Source organism: Kogia breviceps, chromosome 2 (genome assembly GCF_026419965.1).
Source record: "Kogia breviceps isolate mKogBre1 chromosome 2, mKogBre1 haplotype 1, whole genome shotgun sequence".
In the NCBI taxonomy this organism is placed as follows: domain Eukaryota; kingdom Metazoa; phylum Chordata; class Mammalia; order Artiodactyla; family Physeteridae; genus Kogia; species Kogia breviceps.
The window spans coordinates 55,230,222-55,246,428 of record NC_081311.1 but is presented as its reverse complement, the minus strand read 5'-3'; the positions used below and the strand labels follow the sequence as shown (position 1 = coordinate 55,246,428).

Below are 16,207 nucleotides of genomic sequence, written 5' to 3'. Positions count from 1 at the left end.
ACTCTCAGTGCCACGGTCTCTCCTGGTCCGCCTGTCTGTCTACAGGGCCTATGGGGCGAGAGGCAGCCGTACAAAAGTCTCAAACGTAGACTTTTGTTATAGTCAATGAAAACATATGGATGCTCGTATTTTGGAGTTAACCACGTTTTAGCATTTTCCCCATTTTTCATCTATTGGGACCTTCGCAAAATGGAACCGGCCTCCTTTTGCGAAGTTTTGCCTGCCCCTCAGGTCTCCGGCCCTGGTTGGGGTGTGTTCAGAAGACTTCACGCCCCACCGCCCCACCGGCCGGGCTGCACTGCCCGCTGGGGCCAGCAGGGGAAGCCCGCGGTCAGGCCGGAGCAGGCGGGATGGAGGCGGGGCCACGAGGCTGGCTGGGCCAATAAAGGCGGCGGCACGCCGCAGCGGCTAGCTCGGCCTTTTGGGAGCCCGTGACCCTCGCTTCTGGAGTCTCTGCTGGCCCGTGTCTCTCCCGCCCGGACCCGCGCCCACGATGCTGGCGCTGCGCTGCGGCCCCCGTCTGCTCGGCCCCCTCTCCGGCCCGCGCTCCGCGCACCTGCGCCTACTCGCGGCCCGCGCTTGCAGCAGCGGCTCCCGAGACCCGTCCTCTTCCTCCCGGAACCCGCTCGTGTACCTGGACGTGGGCGCCGACGGGCAGCCGCTCGGCCGCGTGGTGCTGGAGGTGAGACCACCGGACAGGACCGTGCTGGACTGGGCGTGCGGGACGGTCGCGGAAGAGCTCTGGACTCCGGGCCGGCGCTGTGCCTGGCTTGCTGAGTGACCTTGCTTCCTGCTCCTGGGCTCTGGGCCTCAGTTTCCCCATCTCTAAGGAGGGGCATCAGATTGGTTTCTCCAGGCCTCCCCTCAGAACTTTGGACTAGTGGAGGCGTGAGGGAGGCCCCTGTGGAGGAGAAAGCTCAAGGTCAGATCGTAGTCTAGGAGGGCCCGCCCCACTGGCCGGGGTCGGGGAGGGGCTCCGAGACTTAACCGGGCGGGATCCTAGGCCCGGAGCTTCGAGGTGGGTTTCGGGGGCCTCCGGGATCCTGGCGGCGGGCCCGGCTGGGCGCTCACACTGTGGCCCTTGCAGAAGGCGGAGCGGGCCCCAGCCCCGCCCTCGCCATGGGGCTCTCGGCGGAGCAAAGGTGGTTTCGGGCCGGGCCGCCTCCTCTCCCAGCAGGGCGGCTGGCCCGGCCTTGGGCTCCAGCCACCAGAGCCGGCATAGAGCTCCTGGGGTCGGGGCAGTGTGCTCGGAGCTCATCGCCGCAACTCCATCCCCAGCCACCCTTCCGACGTGACACTCAGCATCTGCCCTGACTCTTTGGGCCTTTCTGAAAAACGAAGCAAGAAACATACCTAGTAGTCCAGAAGGTAACAGAGGAGAAGCTTGGGTGTAGCCTTCAAACCCATTTTGAACAAAGGGGCCTCAATTAAGCCTCGGTTCACTCTTCTGGAAAATGGAGAGCGCCCATTTATTTTAAAGGTTCGGTGCCAGTGTGGCTCTTGCAGCCGGGAGGCAAGAGGCAGGCTTAGATGGGACTCCAGCCTCCCCTTTCCCCCACCCCTCCTGCCTCTCTCTGAGCCTCGGTTTCCCATCTGCCCATTGAGGAGCTTGGACTGGCTCCTCCCCAGGGCCCTCTCTCCAGGCCTTGAGTCTCTGATGCTTTGGGCCCAACTGAAGTGGCTCAGCCAGTTCTGCCCCTAGAAGTAGGCCAGGATGGTGTTGTCATCTCTTCTGACAAATTAGGAAATCGAGGCTGCCTCCTCCCAGCCTGGAGTTAAGGAAGCAGCTGGCAGAAATGATAGGTCCTTAGGTGGCCTCCCATGGAGGGCTGGGAGTGACAGGAATGTGCTTTCCCCATCTCCTGGGCCACCGTGCGGGTTGGGTCCCTCTTTTACCTGCCTCTGGACTGACCGTCCTGTCCCTCTTCTCTCCCCACAGCTGAAGGCAGATGTCGTCCCAAAGACAGCAGGTAAGACAGGGCCCAGTGCCTTCTGAGTCCAGTCTGGGTGGAAGAGAGAGGGGCAAGGCAAGGTGGGTGGGGTGCTGAGAGGAGTCGGGACATGAGAACCATGACCAGATGGGAGTTCCACGAGTGGCTCAGCTGCTGAGTACCCTGGGGCAGCCGCTGGTCCTCTCTGAGCCTTAGGGTTGGCCCCGCCCACCTGTCCAGTAGCAGCCTTAGAATCAGGAGAATATACACATACATTTCCTCTGGGACAACTTCCTCCCTCCCGGTGCCCAACGGGGCAGGCTGATGGGTTCGCAGCCCTTGCTTGGGCTCCCTGCCCTGCTGACCCGGTGCTGGAACAGCCAGGAGCATGTGTTCTTGCCACAGTGCTCGGACACTGAAGTCAGGGCGCCAGATGACTTATCCCAGGTCACACAGCCAGCGCAGACCCAGGGGCGGGGGTCTTTCCATGTCCCAGCGGGGGTTAGGTAGAGAGGGTGCTGGCTGGAACAAGTTGTGGCCCCTGGGTTGAGGCCTGGCCCTGCTGACCTGCCTCTTCAACCCTCAGAGAACTTCAGAGCCCTGTGCACCGGGGAGAAGGGCTTCGGCTACAAAGGCTCCACCTTTCACAGAGTGATTCCGTCCTTCATGTGCCAGGTAGCGGGGGCCTCTCCTGGCCTTGGGTTTCTCTTTTCTAAGTGGGGATAGTGACGGGGATGCCTCGAAGGATTCTCATGAGGATTAACCACTGTGCATGTGCCTGGAAAATACTGAATGGAGGGCAACTGCGGTCACTCGCTCGGCCTGTGCTCTTACTCCAAGAGGCCGGAGCTTTTCCTGGCTGCCACAGAGCCTTCCCTGCCCCAGGAGTTAAGCAACAGGGCAAGCGGCAGGACGGCCCTGCCTGGCGGGGTCGGGAGAGTGAAGCAGTGGAGGGAGAACGGGCATCGGAGTGTGGATGTGCTCAGGGTTAGACCTGAAGGCTTTGGAGGACCAGCATATTCAGACAGTCTCTGCCCGTGCCCCACAGTGTGTCCAACTGAGCACTTGGCATGGGAGATAAGAATAGAGAGGAGGAGGAGGAGGAGGAGGGAGGAGACTGGGCACAGACAAGAACACACATGTTTGGACTTGGAGCCTCTTCCCAGAGAAGGGCATCTTTCTCGGTTAAATAAGTCTGTTCTTTAGTCATATGTTCTGCCTCTTTTCAAAAGCATTCGTTTTGCTGTGTCAGATGATTTGCAGGTAGGTGTTGAAAGCAAGAACTTCCCCTGGGGCCAGGACCTGAGCTATGCTGGGGGTTGTCCTGTGGGAGGTCAGACCCTGCTAAGACAGGGGCTAGTGTCTGAGGCCAGCAGACCTAGAGGCAGGGGCATGGATGTCATGACCTCTTTGAAGTCCTTTCAGCCTGGAATTCTCCTCCCCCCTTCCCTCCACCCTGACCTGGTGGCTGTCATCACATCGTGGTGGCTGTGGGTTGAATGTGACAAATTCAGGGAGGGGTGAGGGCTGTGGCTGTGAGACAGGCCTGGCCCCGCCCCGCGAGGCCCGAGGCTGTGGATGAAGCAGGAGCTGAAGCGGATGTCCCAGCCGGGCTAGGGTCTTCCTCGGAAGCACAGCAGGCAAGGGCAGAGACTCCAAAGCTGGAGGGCTCTCGGAGGCGTGGGATGGTAGCACCGGGACGCCCCAGGCCAGGGTTTTGAATCATCCCTCTCTGGGGACACATTGGCATTTGGGGATGCCTCGGCCGGGCAGGTCAGGTCGCCTGTGTCGCCTGAGGATCCCATCTCAGGAAAACAGCGACATGACCATGGTTGGGGGCTGGGGCTCTGCTGCAGCTGGCAGCCCCTGGGCTCTTCTGGCCCTGGCTCCCATGGAAGCCTCAGGTGATGAGGAATGACCCCAGCCCTGGGTGGGCTCTGTCCTGGGCGTGGTGAATGGGAGGTGCTGGGAGAGGGAGGGGGACCCAGTGTAGGGAACCGGATGCTGCCACTCCAGACAGACCACGCTTGGGAATGAGGGTTCCTGGTTTTCTCCCTATTTACCCTCCAAGAGTTGTGGGTAGAAAATTCCAGGTCACTAAGAAGCATCTTGGAATGGCCGAGATTTTTTTTAAGGATCATTTAAAAACTCGCTCAGACAAAAATGAATCGTTCAGAAACCAGGGTAGTTATTGTGGCAGAAAATATCTAAGCTTTATCTTATTTTTGCTTACTTTCCTTAGTATTGTATTAGTCCTTCTATCATTGGATGTTTTTTGACCTCTTTGCCTGAGGGCTTCCGGCTGGGTGGGCCCTGGGCGGGCTGGGGGCTGCATCCTAGCGCTGGAGTAGCACCCCTCTGCCAGCTCTGGTGGCGACATCTCAGCCGATGCTCTGTGCTCGCAGGCCGGTGACTTCACCAACCACAACGGCACAGGGGGGAGGTCCATCTACGGGAGCCGCTTTCCTGACGAGAACTTCAAACTGAAGCACAAGGGGCCAGGTGAGTGCAGGTCGCCAGTCCCGGGGCCATGTGCGCCGAGCTGTGACCCTGCCTCTGCCATCCCAGCAGGCCTGGAGGCTGCAACCTGATTGCGCCATATGATGGCTCCATATCTGATGTTGCTTCTTCCTTCCTTCAATGCTCTGGGTGGGCTTGTTGGGTTTTCCTAGAGCTTTTTCATTCTGAGCTCTCAGTTGCAAAACCAGACGTCCCTCTGAGAACCTGGGGGAGAGAGCCTTTAAGCAAAACCCCAGCGTTGTGTCAGACCCAAGGCGCGATGTGGGAAAGTCTAGAGTTCAGGGCTGGGGTTCCCGCTCCAGCTCTACCACTGAGAGCTTCCACGAGGCCCTTTTCTCCTGTGGCGGCAGAGGCGGACAGGCCCTGGGGAGCTGCGTCCTCTGGGCCCTGGTTCCCTCTTCTGAGCCCCAGGATCTTCTGGCTCAAGCATCCTTGATGTGATTTTCCCCACCTGCTCATCTGAGTGACTCCCGTGTGAGATGCCTCCTGGGGCAGCCTGGTCATCCTGCTTGTGTTTGCAGGTGTCCTGTCCATGGCAAATGCAGGCCCCAACACTAACGGCTCCCAGTTCTTCATCTGCACCATAAAGACAGACTGGTGAGTTGCTTGCTCCTGGCTCCAGGCCCTCTGGGAAGATGGGGTGTCCTTGCAGCTGGAGGGGGAAGCTAGTTTGAGGCTGGACTCTGCTCTGGGACAGTAGGCCTCACCCAGGCTGTGTGTCTGTATGAGAGAAGGAGAACGTTTGTGAAAGGATTGAGGGAGAATTTGGGTTATTCTTGTAACTGTCTTTATTAAGCTTCCCATTATTGCTGTCAGCTGGAGTTTTCTCAGTGTGTTTTGTGCGCATGTGCATACGAAATGACTCTTTTACCAAATATATTTGTGAAATGCTGTGGAACATATTAGGCCTCAAGGTGGCCTGTGGCAGAAACCTGTTTTCTTGGTTTAACCCGCTATTTCCCTGGCTTACTTGACCTTGGAATGCACCTTGGAAAATGCTGCAGGAGATGTTTGGATATCACACCGGATTTCTCATCAGGTATTAGCATGGGCCTGCAAATAGTTACCAGCCCCTTAGAGCCCTCTTTCCCAATGCCCTTGTATTTTAGGGATGTTTCCCAGGTAGATTTTCCACTACCTATTAAGTTTCTCTGCCCACCAAAGTCCCCTGTGTCCTAGCCCTGAGGCATCTCAGGGAGGTGAGGGGACAGCAGCTGGCCTGGAGCTAAGACTAAATAAAGCCCATTTCCAAGGACTTTAGGGAGACCTGGGTAGTAGGGGATACTAGTGATCTCTACCCTCCGAGCCAGAGGGACATGAATGTCATGGTGGGCAGGTTGTTGCTGGCTGTGCCTGCCCTCCTTCCGTGGAACCCCTGGTGGATCCTGAGGTATAACCAGTTTTGGCCTTGCTGGCCCTGAACTAAGCTTCCTTTTAGATTCTTGGAACTGTCTCAGATTGAGAGCTGCTTGGAACTCGCGTAGGTTCACCACACGTATTATCTTGGCTCTTACCTCAGAATTTATGACTGTTAAGATAGTTCCATTTACACAGACCTCTTATTTCTTTTTTTTTTAACATCTTTATTGGAGTATAATTGCCTTACAATGGTGTGTTAGTTTCTGCTTTACAGCAAAGTGAATCAGTTATACATATGTTCCCATATCTCTTCCCTCTTGCGTCTCCCTTCCTCCCACCCCTCTAGGTGGTCACAAACCACCTAGCTGATCTCCCTGTGCTATGCGGCTGCTTCCCACTAGCTATCTACTTTACATTTGGTAGTGTATATATGTCCATGCCACTCTCTCACTTCGTCCCAGCTTACCCTTCCCCCTCCCGATATCCTCAAGTCCATGCCAGACCTCTTTATTTCTTCAGAGTAGTTCAATATCCCTTTATCTCCCTGTGCAGAACGAGAATAACTCACTTTTTGTAGGTGAGGTTCCCAGGATTCATGTTAAGTGGCCTGGGGTGAGGTCACACAGCAGGTGAGGCAGAACATAGCCTGGGAGGGAGCCGTCATCTGATGTGTTCTGGGGGGTTCAGCAAGGTTCGATACCTGAGCTGTGAGAGGTGGGGCCAGCTTCTCGGTGTGGGTTCCTTTCAGAACTGCTGTTTTTGGTAAAAAGTCCCATGACCAAGGGGCTGTGACCCTGGGTGACACTGCACCACCCTCGTTTCTGCTTACCTGGCTCACCTCTCCTCATAGGCTGGATGGCAAACATGTTGTGTTTGGCCATGTCAAAGAGGGCATGGATGTCGTGAAGAAAATAGAATCTCTCGGCTCCAAGAGTGGGAAGACATCCAAGAAGATTGTCATCATGGACTGTGGCCAGGTGAGCTAACCCGCCATGGCCAGGGTTCTAGGCCAGTGGCAGCTGCTGGCAACAGTGAGTTGACTCACCCAGGCGGCCGCCTCGGGCTCCCAGCGCAGGGGCCCCTTGGAGTTGCCTGTGCTCGTTCCACCTTCTCTGTGCTTCAGGAAGGCCTCTCAGGAATGTCAGACCTCACAGGACCCACCAGGCTGCTTCCCCAGTGCCTGATCTTCCCCAGCGCCCTGTTTCTGGACACCCATCACAGACACTGTGTCACTGCTCCTTGTCTGGCATGTCCTGTGATCACCCGGCCCAAGTTCACCTGTGCCTTGGATGTTGGGGGTGGTGATGGGTTAGCTTTGAAGGCAGTTTCTGCCTTTTCTTTGACCAAGGGGGAAAGCCGGTTGCTGTAAAGGGCTGTAATAGCTGTTTAATGTCATCTTCCTGATCGGAATAATTTGGCAAGACTCCCTGGAGCTGGAGCTGTGGCACTAACTACTCCAGGCTGTGGTGTGACCTGAAATTGGTGGCACAGGCCACGAGCTTGGCCTTTGGAGCACAGTCTGGGCGTTTGGGAAGGTCCCACGGCTGAGACCTTTTATCCCAGTCACTGTGAATCCCATTGGTTTGCTGTTCTTGTGTTTGGGGAGAGTCCATGGGGGTAGAATCAGCTGAACCTGGGGACAGACCCACTGCCAGCTATGCCTAGTCAATGTGAATTCCCAAGTTGAAAACAGAAATGACTTGTAAGTGCCATGTGCTCTGGAAGGAAGTCCGTGTGTATTCCCTGGTGGGCTTTGATTTCTTCTGTGTGTCTTATAAATTATATCTACTGATTATATACACAGTATACTTCTGGAACATTTCTTTGTGTTCACCTTAAATGTGAAAATAAATCCTGTTTTCTTTTTTTTTTTTTTGCTGTACGCGGGCCTCTCACTGTTGTGGCCTCTCCCGTTGCGGAGCACAGGCTCCAGACGCGTAGGCTCAGCGGCCATGGCTCACGAGCCCAGCCGCTCTGCGGCATGTGGGATCTTCCCGGACCGGGGCACAAACCCGCGTCCCCTGCATCGGCAGGCAGACTCGCAACCACTGCACCACCAGGGAAGCCCTAAATCCTGTTTTCTATAAAAGACGTGCTTTAGGAAGCAGTGTCTGTAACAAGTATTTGGAGCTGACGTTTATTGTTACCACTGTCTCTCAGTGCTCCACGGAGGGCCTTTCCGTGGACTCTCCATCCCCCCAGCAACCTACGAGGGTATTCTCATCATCCTGTTTAACAGACAAGGAAATGGACTCAGACAAGCTGTCTTAGCGTTCACAGCCCATCAGAGCCCTGGTGCCGCCTCTGGGTGACGGAGCCTCAGTTTTGCTCAGCTGTGTAATGGGGTAACAGTGCCCACCTCACAGGGTGATGAGGGTCAGACGTGATCTGTGTGAAGTGCACCGCACGGGCCCTGGCACGTGGTCTTAATAAGGCTCTGGAGTGATGAGGACAATATTTCCTGTGTGTCTGGGTCTTAGAGGAGAAGGAGCTGTGATGATCTCCGGCTAGATGTGGACTTTACTACCCTCGATGTGCCGTTTAAATTTGGAGTTAAGTTACAGGTGTTTCTGAATTCACAGGAAGAGCAGATTGGGGGGTGGGAGGAGGGCTAAAAATTTCCTTAAACAGCCAAGGGAGGCACAGTGCAAATAACAGAAGAATCACAGTGTAATTAGCATTGCCTCACATTGGAGTCCCCTGAGTCTGATGATGTGTGGTCACAGGTCCTTGAAAGCATTCTGAGGTCACAGTGGCTGGACTTGGGTCATCTGGAATATGGGGTTCCCTGAGTTATGTGAGGTCACAGGTGGATGTAGTTACTCTGGGGTCATGGCTGGAGTTGGGTCATTGGAGTCATGGAGAGTCTCCATGAAGTCAGTTCAGCTACATGGGTTGGGAACTTAGCCGGCCTAACAGTTTTCAAACAGTTCTCAAGAGCCTTGGAGGTCCTCAGGCATGGGCCCCTGAATCCCCTTTCAATCATCGATACCCTCTGTTTTCTAAAGGGGATTTCATTTCCTAAGCCAAATAATAATGGGTTGTTGCTCGACCCTTCCAACCAACATTTTACAGACGGGTAAACTGAGGCCCCGAGAGGGGGCATGGTTGTCCAAGGTGACCCCGTGAGTCAGTTGGCAGAGCAAGGGCTAGAACCCCGGACCTGCCAGTCCAGAGGGTTTTCTGTTGGAGGCCTTTCGGGATGCACAGACCCCTTTGTCCTCAGGTCACACGCAGTCAGAGCTCTTCTGATTTCTGAGGTCAAAGCCATGATTTTGGTCCCTGTGGCGTTTCCTCTTGACCTCTGGGGACTCTAGGCAGGCAGTGGTGCTGTTGACAAGTGTGAGGGTCAGCTCCTTGAGGTGTGGCCCACTGGCCCCCTGGTGACTTCTGAGGGGTCTCGGGGTCACAGAACATGTGGGGCATGTGTTTAGTTCACAGAGCATTTCCTTTCCAATGAGGAGGAAGCACATGTGCGGGCGTGTGTGTGTGTGTGCGTGGGTGCGTGTGTGTGTGTGTGTGTCCGTCCATGCAGAGGAGTCTAGTGTGGGCTAGCAGAAGAAAGAATGTAGGAATTTCCTAAAAACAGTTTCCTAAAGGTGGGGCTGTTCCCTGCAATTCTCTTCCCAGAACTCTTGCCCAAGGGCCTGAGCCTGGTCTTACTACATAAAGCAGGAGCCTGTGTAATATACAGATAGGATATTGACTTGTTGCTGGTACACGGCGCCTAATGCATGAAGGAAGCAGTGAGTCATACACGTGCTCTCACAGATGGAATCATATGTGACGCCATGTAAATTCACAATGTGTTTAAATATCTGAAATAGCATTTTTATGAGACAACACATGATAGCTTTCCAAAATGACTTCACTGAGGTATAATTTACATACAGTAAAATGCACACATTTTAAGTGAGCAGATCAATCACTTGACAAATTCATACGCTGAGTAACCACCACCAAATGAAGTTATAGAACATTTCCATCTCTCCAGAAAGATACCTCTGTGCCTGTTCCCAGGAAGCCACTGATTCTATCACTGTAGATTAATTTTGCCTGTTCTAGAACTTTGTATAAATGGAATCCTACAAGATTTACTTTTTGTGTCTGACTTCTTTCGTGTAGCATGTATGAAGACGTGGGAGAATTTAATACACTTCTGGGCTGCCATAACTGTCAAGTGTACAGCCACCTGGCCTCCCAAGGCACATGCTTCTTTCGTCACTTAACCACATGACAAAAATTACCATCATCCCACTTCCAATTGGAAGGTAGTTCAGCCCTGCCTTCAAGCCCAAGGACATAGCCAAACAAATCTAGAAATCCCATCTTTGTGGGGTCACCTCCTAGGAACACTGCCTGTGTCAATTCTTTATTGATCAGGGTCCAGACAGGATACAGAAACAACAGAGTAAGTCTAACAGGGAAAGTTTATTATTAAAAATTATTAACCGGGTTTCCCCAGTGGCGCAGTGGTTGAGAATCCGCCTGCCAATGCAGGGGATATGGGTTCGAGCCCTGGTCCAGGAGGATCCCACATGGCATGGAGCAACTGGGTCCGTGTGCCACAACTACTGAGCCCACGTGCCACAGCTGCTGAGGCCCGCGTGCCTGGAGCCGGTGCTCCGCAACAGGAGAGGCCACCGTGGTGAGAGGCTCACGCACTGCAGTGAGGAGTGGCCCCCCGCTCGCTGCAAATGGAGAAAGCCCGCGCACAACAAAGACCCAACGCAGCTAAAAATAAATAATTAATTAATTAACCATAACACGGGTTAACCTACTAAAGGGAAACAAGAACTCTGAACAAAGTGTCTCTCCAGTGTCCTCTATTGATAAAGCTTAAAATAATTCCAGGGGGCTTTCCTGGTGGCGCAGTGGTTGAGAATCCTCCTGCCGATGCAGGGGACACGGGTTCGTGCCCTGGTCCGGGAAGATCCCACATGCCGCGGAGCGGCCGGGCCCATGAGCCATGGCCGCTGAGCATGTGCGTCCGGAGCCTGTGCTCCGCAACGGGAGAGGCCACAACAATGAGAGGCCCGCGTACCATAAAAAAAATAAATAAATTTAAAATATATATATATATATATATAATTCCAGGTGGTAAGAGAGAACTGTTACAGTATCACAAACAGGGCAACGGAGGGAGGATTTAGAGCTAAAAGACGGACTCCTAAGTGGTGGCATTGCTTTCTTAAACAATCTGACAAACTCTGCCATTCAATTAAATGTGTAGGCCACGTATATTTAACTTAATTATCAATATAGTTAGATTTAAATTGACCACCTTGCTATTTATTTTCTCTTTATCCCATATGGTTTTTGTTCCCTTCTTACCTTCTTTTGGATTGAGTTTTTTCCTCCCACATGATTTCATTCTACCTCCAGTAGTGACTTATTAGATTTAATTCTTCATTTTATATTTTTTGTGGTTTCTCTAAGATTTACAATATATAGTTTAACTTATCACAGATTACCTGAAAATAATATTGTACCACTTTACATATAGTGTAAGAATTGCTGGGTTAAATTCCAACTTCACATTTACCGTTTTGAGGAACATCAAACTGTTTTCCAAAGTGGCTACAAAATTTTACCTTCTCACCAGCAATGTATAATCATTACAATTTCTCCATGGTCTCACCAGCACTTGTTATTATCTAAACTTTTTTTTTTTTCCTTTTTTTTTTGGCCATGCTGTGTCGCATGCAGGATCTTAGTTCACTGACCAGGGATTGAACCTGCGCCCCCTGCAATGGAAGGGTGAGGTTTTAACCACCAGACTGCCAGGAAGTCCCTATCTATTTTTTGATTCTTGACATCAAAGCAGTATCTCATTCAGGTTTTGATTTGCAAACCCTCAATGACTAATGATGTTGAGCATCTTCTCATGTGTCCATAAACACATGAGAAGATGCTCTTCTTTGAAGAAATATCTTTCAGATTTTTGCCTGTTTTTAAGTGGGGTTATTTGTATTTTTATTGTTGAGTTGTAAGAGCTCTTTATTTATTTTAGATAAAAGTCATTTATCAGATATCGGACTTGCAAATATTTTCTCTCATTGTGTGAGTTGTTTTTTTTACTTTCTTAAGGGTGTCCTTTGAAGCACTGTTTTAAATTTTGATTCAGTCCAATTTATTTATTGTTTCCAAGAAGACCATAGGCTTGAACTCTATTTCAAAAAATAAAATATAAAGTAAAATCGGTTCCTTTATGGAGAGTTCTGGAGCTTTCTTCAGCTGTTCCTCCCCACAATTGTCAAAGTGCTCACCAGGCCCTAGGCCTAAAAGAGGTTTTGGGGCTCTCATGTCCCCTCCCTGCACCAGCCCCCAAACTTCATGAATGACATCAGGGCAGCTCATAGGCTCTGTCAACCCAGTGTGGAATCACAGATCAGAGGAATTGTCGGAGTGAAGGATTCTAGGTGGAGCCCATTGCCCCAGTGGGTAGGTGGGGAAACTGAGGCCTGAGGAGGGGGGTGGTGAACAGGGATGTGATCAAAGGTAGTGGCTTGAGACTTGTTAAGTCAGACCCTAGCTCTCCTGACCCCAGATCTTCCTACTGCACCAAACAGAAAGGTGATTAAGAAAAAAAAAAAAGAATTGACTTTTAAAAACAAGAATGCCCATACTCTTCAATAGGGAATTGATAAATACATTACCTAACAAAAGAGTACAATCAGCTGTCCAATGAGACAGATTTCTGTGCTAACAGGGAAAGATGATAATGAGAACAAAGCAGGTTACAGAACGGCATGTCAAGTATAATCCTGTTAGGTTAGTGTGTGTGTGTGTGTGTGATACATTAAACACAAATTTATTTTTACAAACAAAAAGACTAGGGAAGGATATGACCAAACTCTGGACAGTGGTGTCTCTGGGGGAGGTTGGTCTACTGAGAATTTTCACATCCTACTTCCTATTTTTGTGTTGTTTCCATTTCACATTGTGATGTGTTATTTTTATAATCAAGAAGGAAAACCCAGATATTACCACTTGACAGTTTTACTCAAGTAAAGGTGCATGAGGCCTGGATAGCACTGTGCTGGGGAGATCAGGACTCATTTCAGGTTTGGGAGCAAAAAAAAAAAAAAAAAAAAATTCCCCTTCTGTCCCCTATGCAGGCTTGCCGCCAGCAGGAAGTCACAGTTCTCAGATTTAGCCACCAGAGGGCAGCAGGGGACCAGCCGATTCCTGCGAGAGGAAAGCTGGGGGAATTTGAGCTGGCAAGCATATGGGAGGAGAGAGATCTGGGCCAAACTGTTTGAAGCAGTCTCCACCGTGGGGCGGGGCTGGGTCAGGTTACCAGGGAGAGGAGGACCAGTTATATGCTAGGCAAAGGTCCCTTGCTTCAGCACAAGAGGGAAACTCAGGCAGAAACCTAGTCAGAGCTGAGCTAACACGATGTGGGTGCCTGGAGAGGGAGGGGGAAAGGCCTACAGGCCAAGGACCAGACAGATCAAAGGCCCTTCCTAGGGGCAAGGCGCAGTCTCCTCATCTGCCACCTGGTTGGGATGAAGTTTCCAGAATGCATGGCTCAAGGGCCTGATAAGTAGGAGGCAGGGGCAGAGAGAGAATCATGGCAGGGGGAGGGGGAAGGCACAGGAGCTGGGGGGCAGTGTTTCAGAGACAGCACAGGCCCAGGGGACTGGCACCCCTCCATGAACAGTGCAGTAGCTAAAAGTTCTTAAGCATGTCCCAGGTGTTTAATCGTGACAGTGACCCTGAGGTGGTGGGCAGGCAATACCATTCCCATTGTACTAGGGAGGAACCCAGGGCTCAGTGGGGGAGGCGACTTTCTGAGCTCAGGATGACAGCTGATAAGTAGTGAAGCTGCAGTTCAGTGTCCAGTCCATCTGATCTCAGAGCCCTTGCCAGGATGAGAGTGGGGAGGCCGAGATGGAGGTCACGGCAGGTGCCATGATCCTGGATGAACAAGGCAGGACTTGGACCCTGTGAGTCCCCAGGGGTTTTGGTGCTGAGGTGGGAGAGGGAGTGGTGGTTGAGCCCACATGCCTCCCTCCCCCGCACCCCATATCTGAGGCAATGGCCAGTCTCCCCTCCCCATGCCTGGTTCCTTACACCAAGGCCTTCACGGGCTGGAGCTGCCTGTCATCCCAGACCACCCCCGCCCCTGGGGCCCCCACTCCTTGCCCCACCTTTGCAACTGTGGGCATAGCATGCTGCCCGGGGCCAAGCCCCAGCTCTGCCTCTGAACCACACGCGGCACTGGGAGGTAAGAACTCAGGGTTCAAATCCTGCTCCTCCCACCGGGTGACCTCACGTGAGCCCCTGCCTCTGGAGGCCTCAAATGTGGGGTTAGGGTGGCGGAGGACACCAGCTTCGAGGAGGGCAGGCAGGGGTGGGCCCAGAGCTGGGCCCTCCCCTCTGGGTCCCCCGACACCCCTTTCTGCGGTGGACTCCTCTCTCTCAGCTCTCAGCCGCCGCCGGCTGCCCCTGGACATGGACATTAGGTCCAACCGGGAATCCTGTCCAGGGGAATTACTGGTCTCCACGGCTGCAGATGTCGAAATGCAGGCTGTGTTTGCCTTGGGTTTGTTTTCTTTCCACGGAAAACAAAACAAAACAAATACGGGTGCATGCACACGACACACAAGGGCAGAAAATCGAACATTAACCTTGACACCTCAGCCCTAGCACAGGGGGTACTCAGCCAGTGAGCAAGTGAACCAGGTTCCTGGGTTGGCGGCCTGGCACCCCCTCGGACTCCCTGGGTGACCTCTGGCCGGAGCCACAGACGGTGGGAACAAGAGAGCCACAGCCCCTGCCCTGCCACCGCCAGCCAGGTGCCAAGCTGTGTGCTGGGCCTTGTGTTCACTGGGCCGGCTTATGCGCATGGTATCCCGGCGGAAGCCAGGGCTCAGAGAGGCCAGGGACTCTGCCCAGGGTCGCCCAGCCAGGGGAGGCAGGGCTGATCTGGAAGCCGTCACTGTGGGGCACAGGCCACCGAGACAGAAGGGCTCCGTGTCCTCAGACCTGTACCAAGAGCGCAGCCCTCCCTGGGCTGTGGGTGGAGAAGCCCTCATGGGAGTGATTATTCTCTCCCCTGCCCACTCTGCTGGGCTGGGTCCCCTCTCTGCTCACTGCTTGGCTGCACTGACACCCACCTGCACTCAGGCCAACTCTGGCCCTGCCCGCCATTTCATGCAGCCTGAGGCCAGGCACCCGGAGGTGAATTCTTCCTTTGTGCCAATAAGCAGGAAAGGGCTTGATGGCTTCCAGGATTCGCTGTGCACCCCAAATAAGACAAGGGGTCCTGCTCCTTCAGTTGGGAGCCTCTGTTCCTGCCTGTTCGCCGCCCTTCCCCCATCTATGATCCCTGATGCCAAGGACTTACCTTGTTTTCTCAGCTCCATCTCAGGGGCATGCATGGAGACATGGGCTGGTCCACAGAGTAGTTTGGCTGTTTAATAAACTGGTTGCCAAAGTTTAAAAGTCGGAGAATTTCACATAACAGCCTAGTCCCCCCACCACTCCCCACCCCACCCCAGGTGGTGTATTCTTAGATGGTAGCAATTGGCTGAAGCCGATGATGGGATGCCCTCCAGCGAGCTGGACGCCCCCTGCCCACGGCCTCCTCACAGCCATCCCATCCACCCCACAGGACCCTGAGGACCATTTCAAAGCCTGGTGCTTCTCAGCCGTGCACACTGGACTGATCAGGGACTTTAAGAACCTGAGGACACCCAGGCCGGTTTCTCAAGCATCTCTGGGATGGACCACGGCTCCCGTAGGCGATTCTGGTGAGCAGCCAGGTCGAGAACCACAAGCGTGCTGATCCTGGGCCGCAGGGCTCCGTATGCAGGTGGCTTCTTCAGGCCTGCTTCGCCGTGGCTCCAGGCCCTGTGAGCCGTGACTTCCCGTCTGCGGCCCCGGTCAAGAGCCCCACCTCGAGACAGCGCAGACCGATCCTTGCTCAGAAGAGGGGTCCTCTGTTCCCTCTCCTGGGGACTCTCCAGGAGGCTCTGGACACTTGAGCTTGCTCACGGTGAGATGCCCAGCGTCTGAGGCCCAAATCCCTGTCTTGGCGAGACAGCCAAGTGGGAGCTGCAGCTGCGAGGCCTAAGGCTGCTGTCTCCAAGGAAGATTCACTCCTATATATGGTCACCAGCAGTCCCATCCCAGAGCTAACTGTGACCTAATGTGCCGACAATCTTGCCCAGTCTGGGGCCCCGCTTGGGGAGGGCCCTCGCCCCGGAGAGAGTGTCCGTTTGGGGACAGGGGGGCTGGGTGGAGGCAGGGCAAGGACAAGACATTCCAGACGTGGGAGAGCGGAAGGGCAGCCCCAAACTGCCCCTACCCGGCTCAGCACTCCCGAATCTGTGAAAATATTCAGCTCCCTACCGATGCTCCGTGTAAACAAGGACACCCAGGAGCCT

At 53.5% G+C, this 16,207-nt stretch overlaps 1 protein-coding gene across 2 annotated transcripts; it reads left to right on the top strand.

Annotated features, from left to right (window-relative positions):
• Positions 1-365: 365 nt before the first annotated feature.
• On the top strand, positions 366-15,925 carry PPIF (peptidylprolyl isomerase F). Of its 2 annotated transcripts, none has more exons than XM_067025264.1 (7): positions 366-682; positions 1,940-1,970; positions 2,518-2,606; positions 4,337-4,433; positions 4,973-5,048; positions 6,661-6,787; positions 15,433-15,925. In XM_067025264.1, exons 1-7 carry the CDS (start codon positions 494-496, stop codon positions 15,604-15,606), a joined length of 783 nt encoding a protein of 260 aa, XP_066881365.1. In that variant the 5' UTR covers positions 366-493; the 3' UTR covers positions 15,607-15,925. The 2 variants fall into 2 exon arrangements, with proteins under 2 accessions (XP_066881365.1, XP_066881366.1); XM_067025265.1 differs by lacking the exon at positions 15,433-15,925 and adding an exon at positions 10,665-10,890 and having other exon boundaries at positions 369-682.
• The last annotated feature ends 282 nt before the right edge of the window (positions 15,926-16,207 follow it).

Coding starts and splice junctions, on each gene's coding strand:
- PPIF (XM_067025264.1), top strand. CDS start 494: ATGCTGGCGCTGCGCTGCGGCCCCCGTCTGCTCGGCCCCCTCTCCGGC. Junction 4,434..4,972: donor ACTGAAGCACAAGGGGCCAG/GTGAGTGCAGGT, acceptor TTGTGTTTGCAG/GTGTCCTGTCCATGGCAAAT. Junction 5,049..6,660: donor TGCACCATAAAGACAGACTG/GTGAGTTGCTTG, acceptor CTCTCCTCATAG/GCTGGATGGCAAACATGTTG.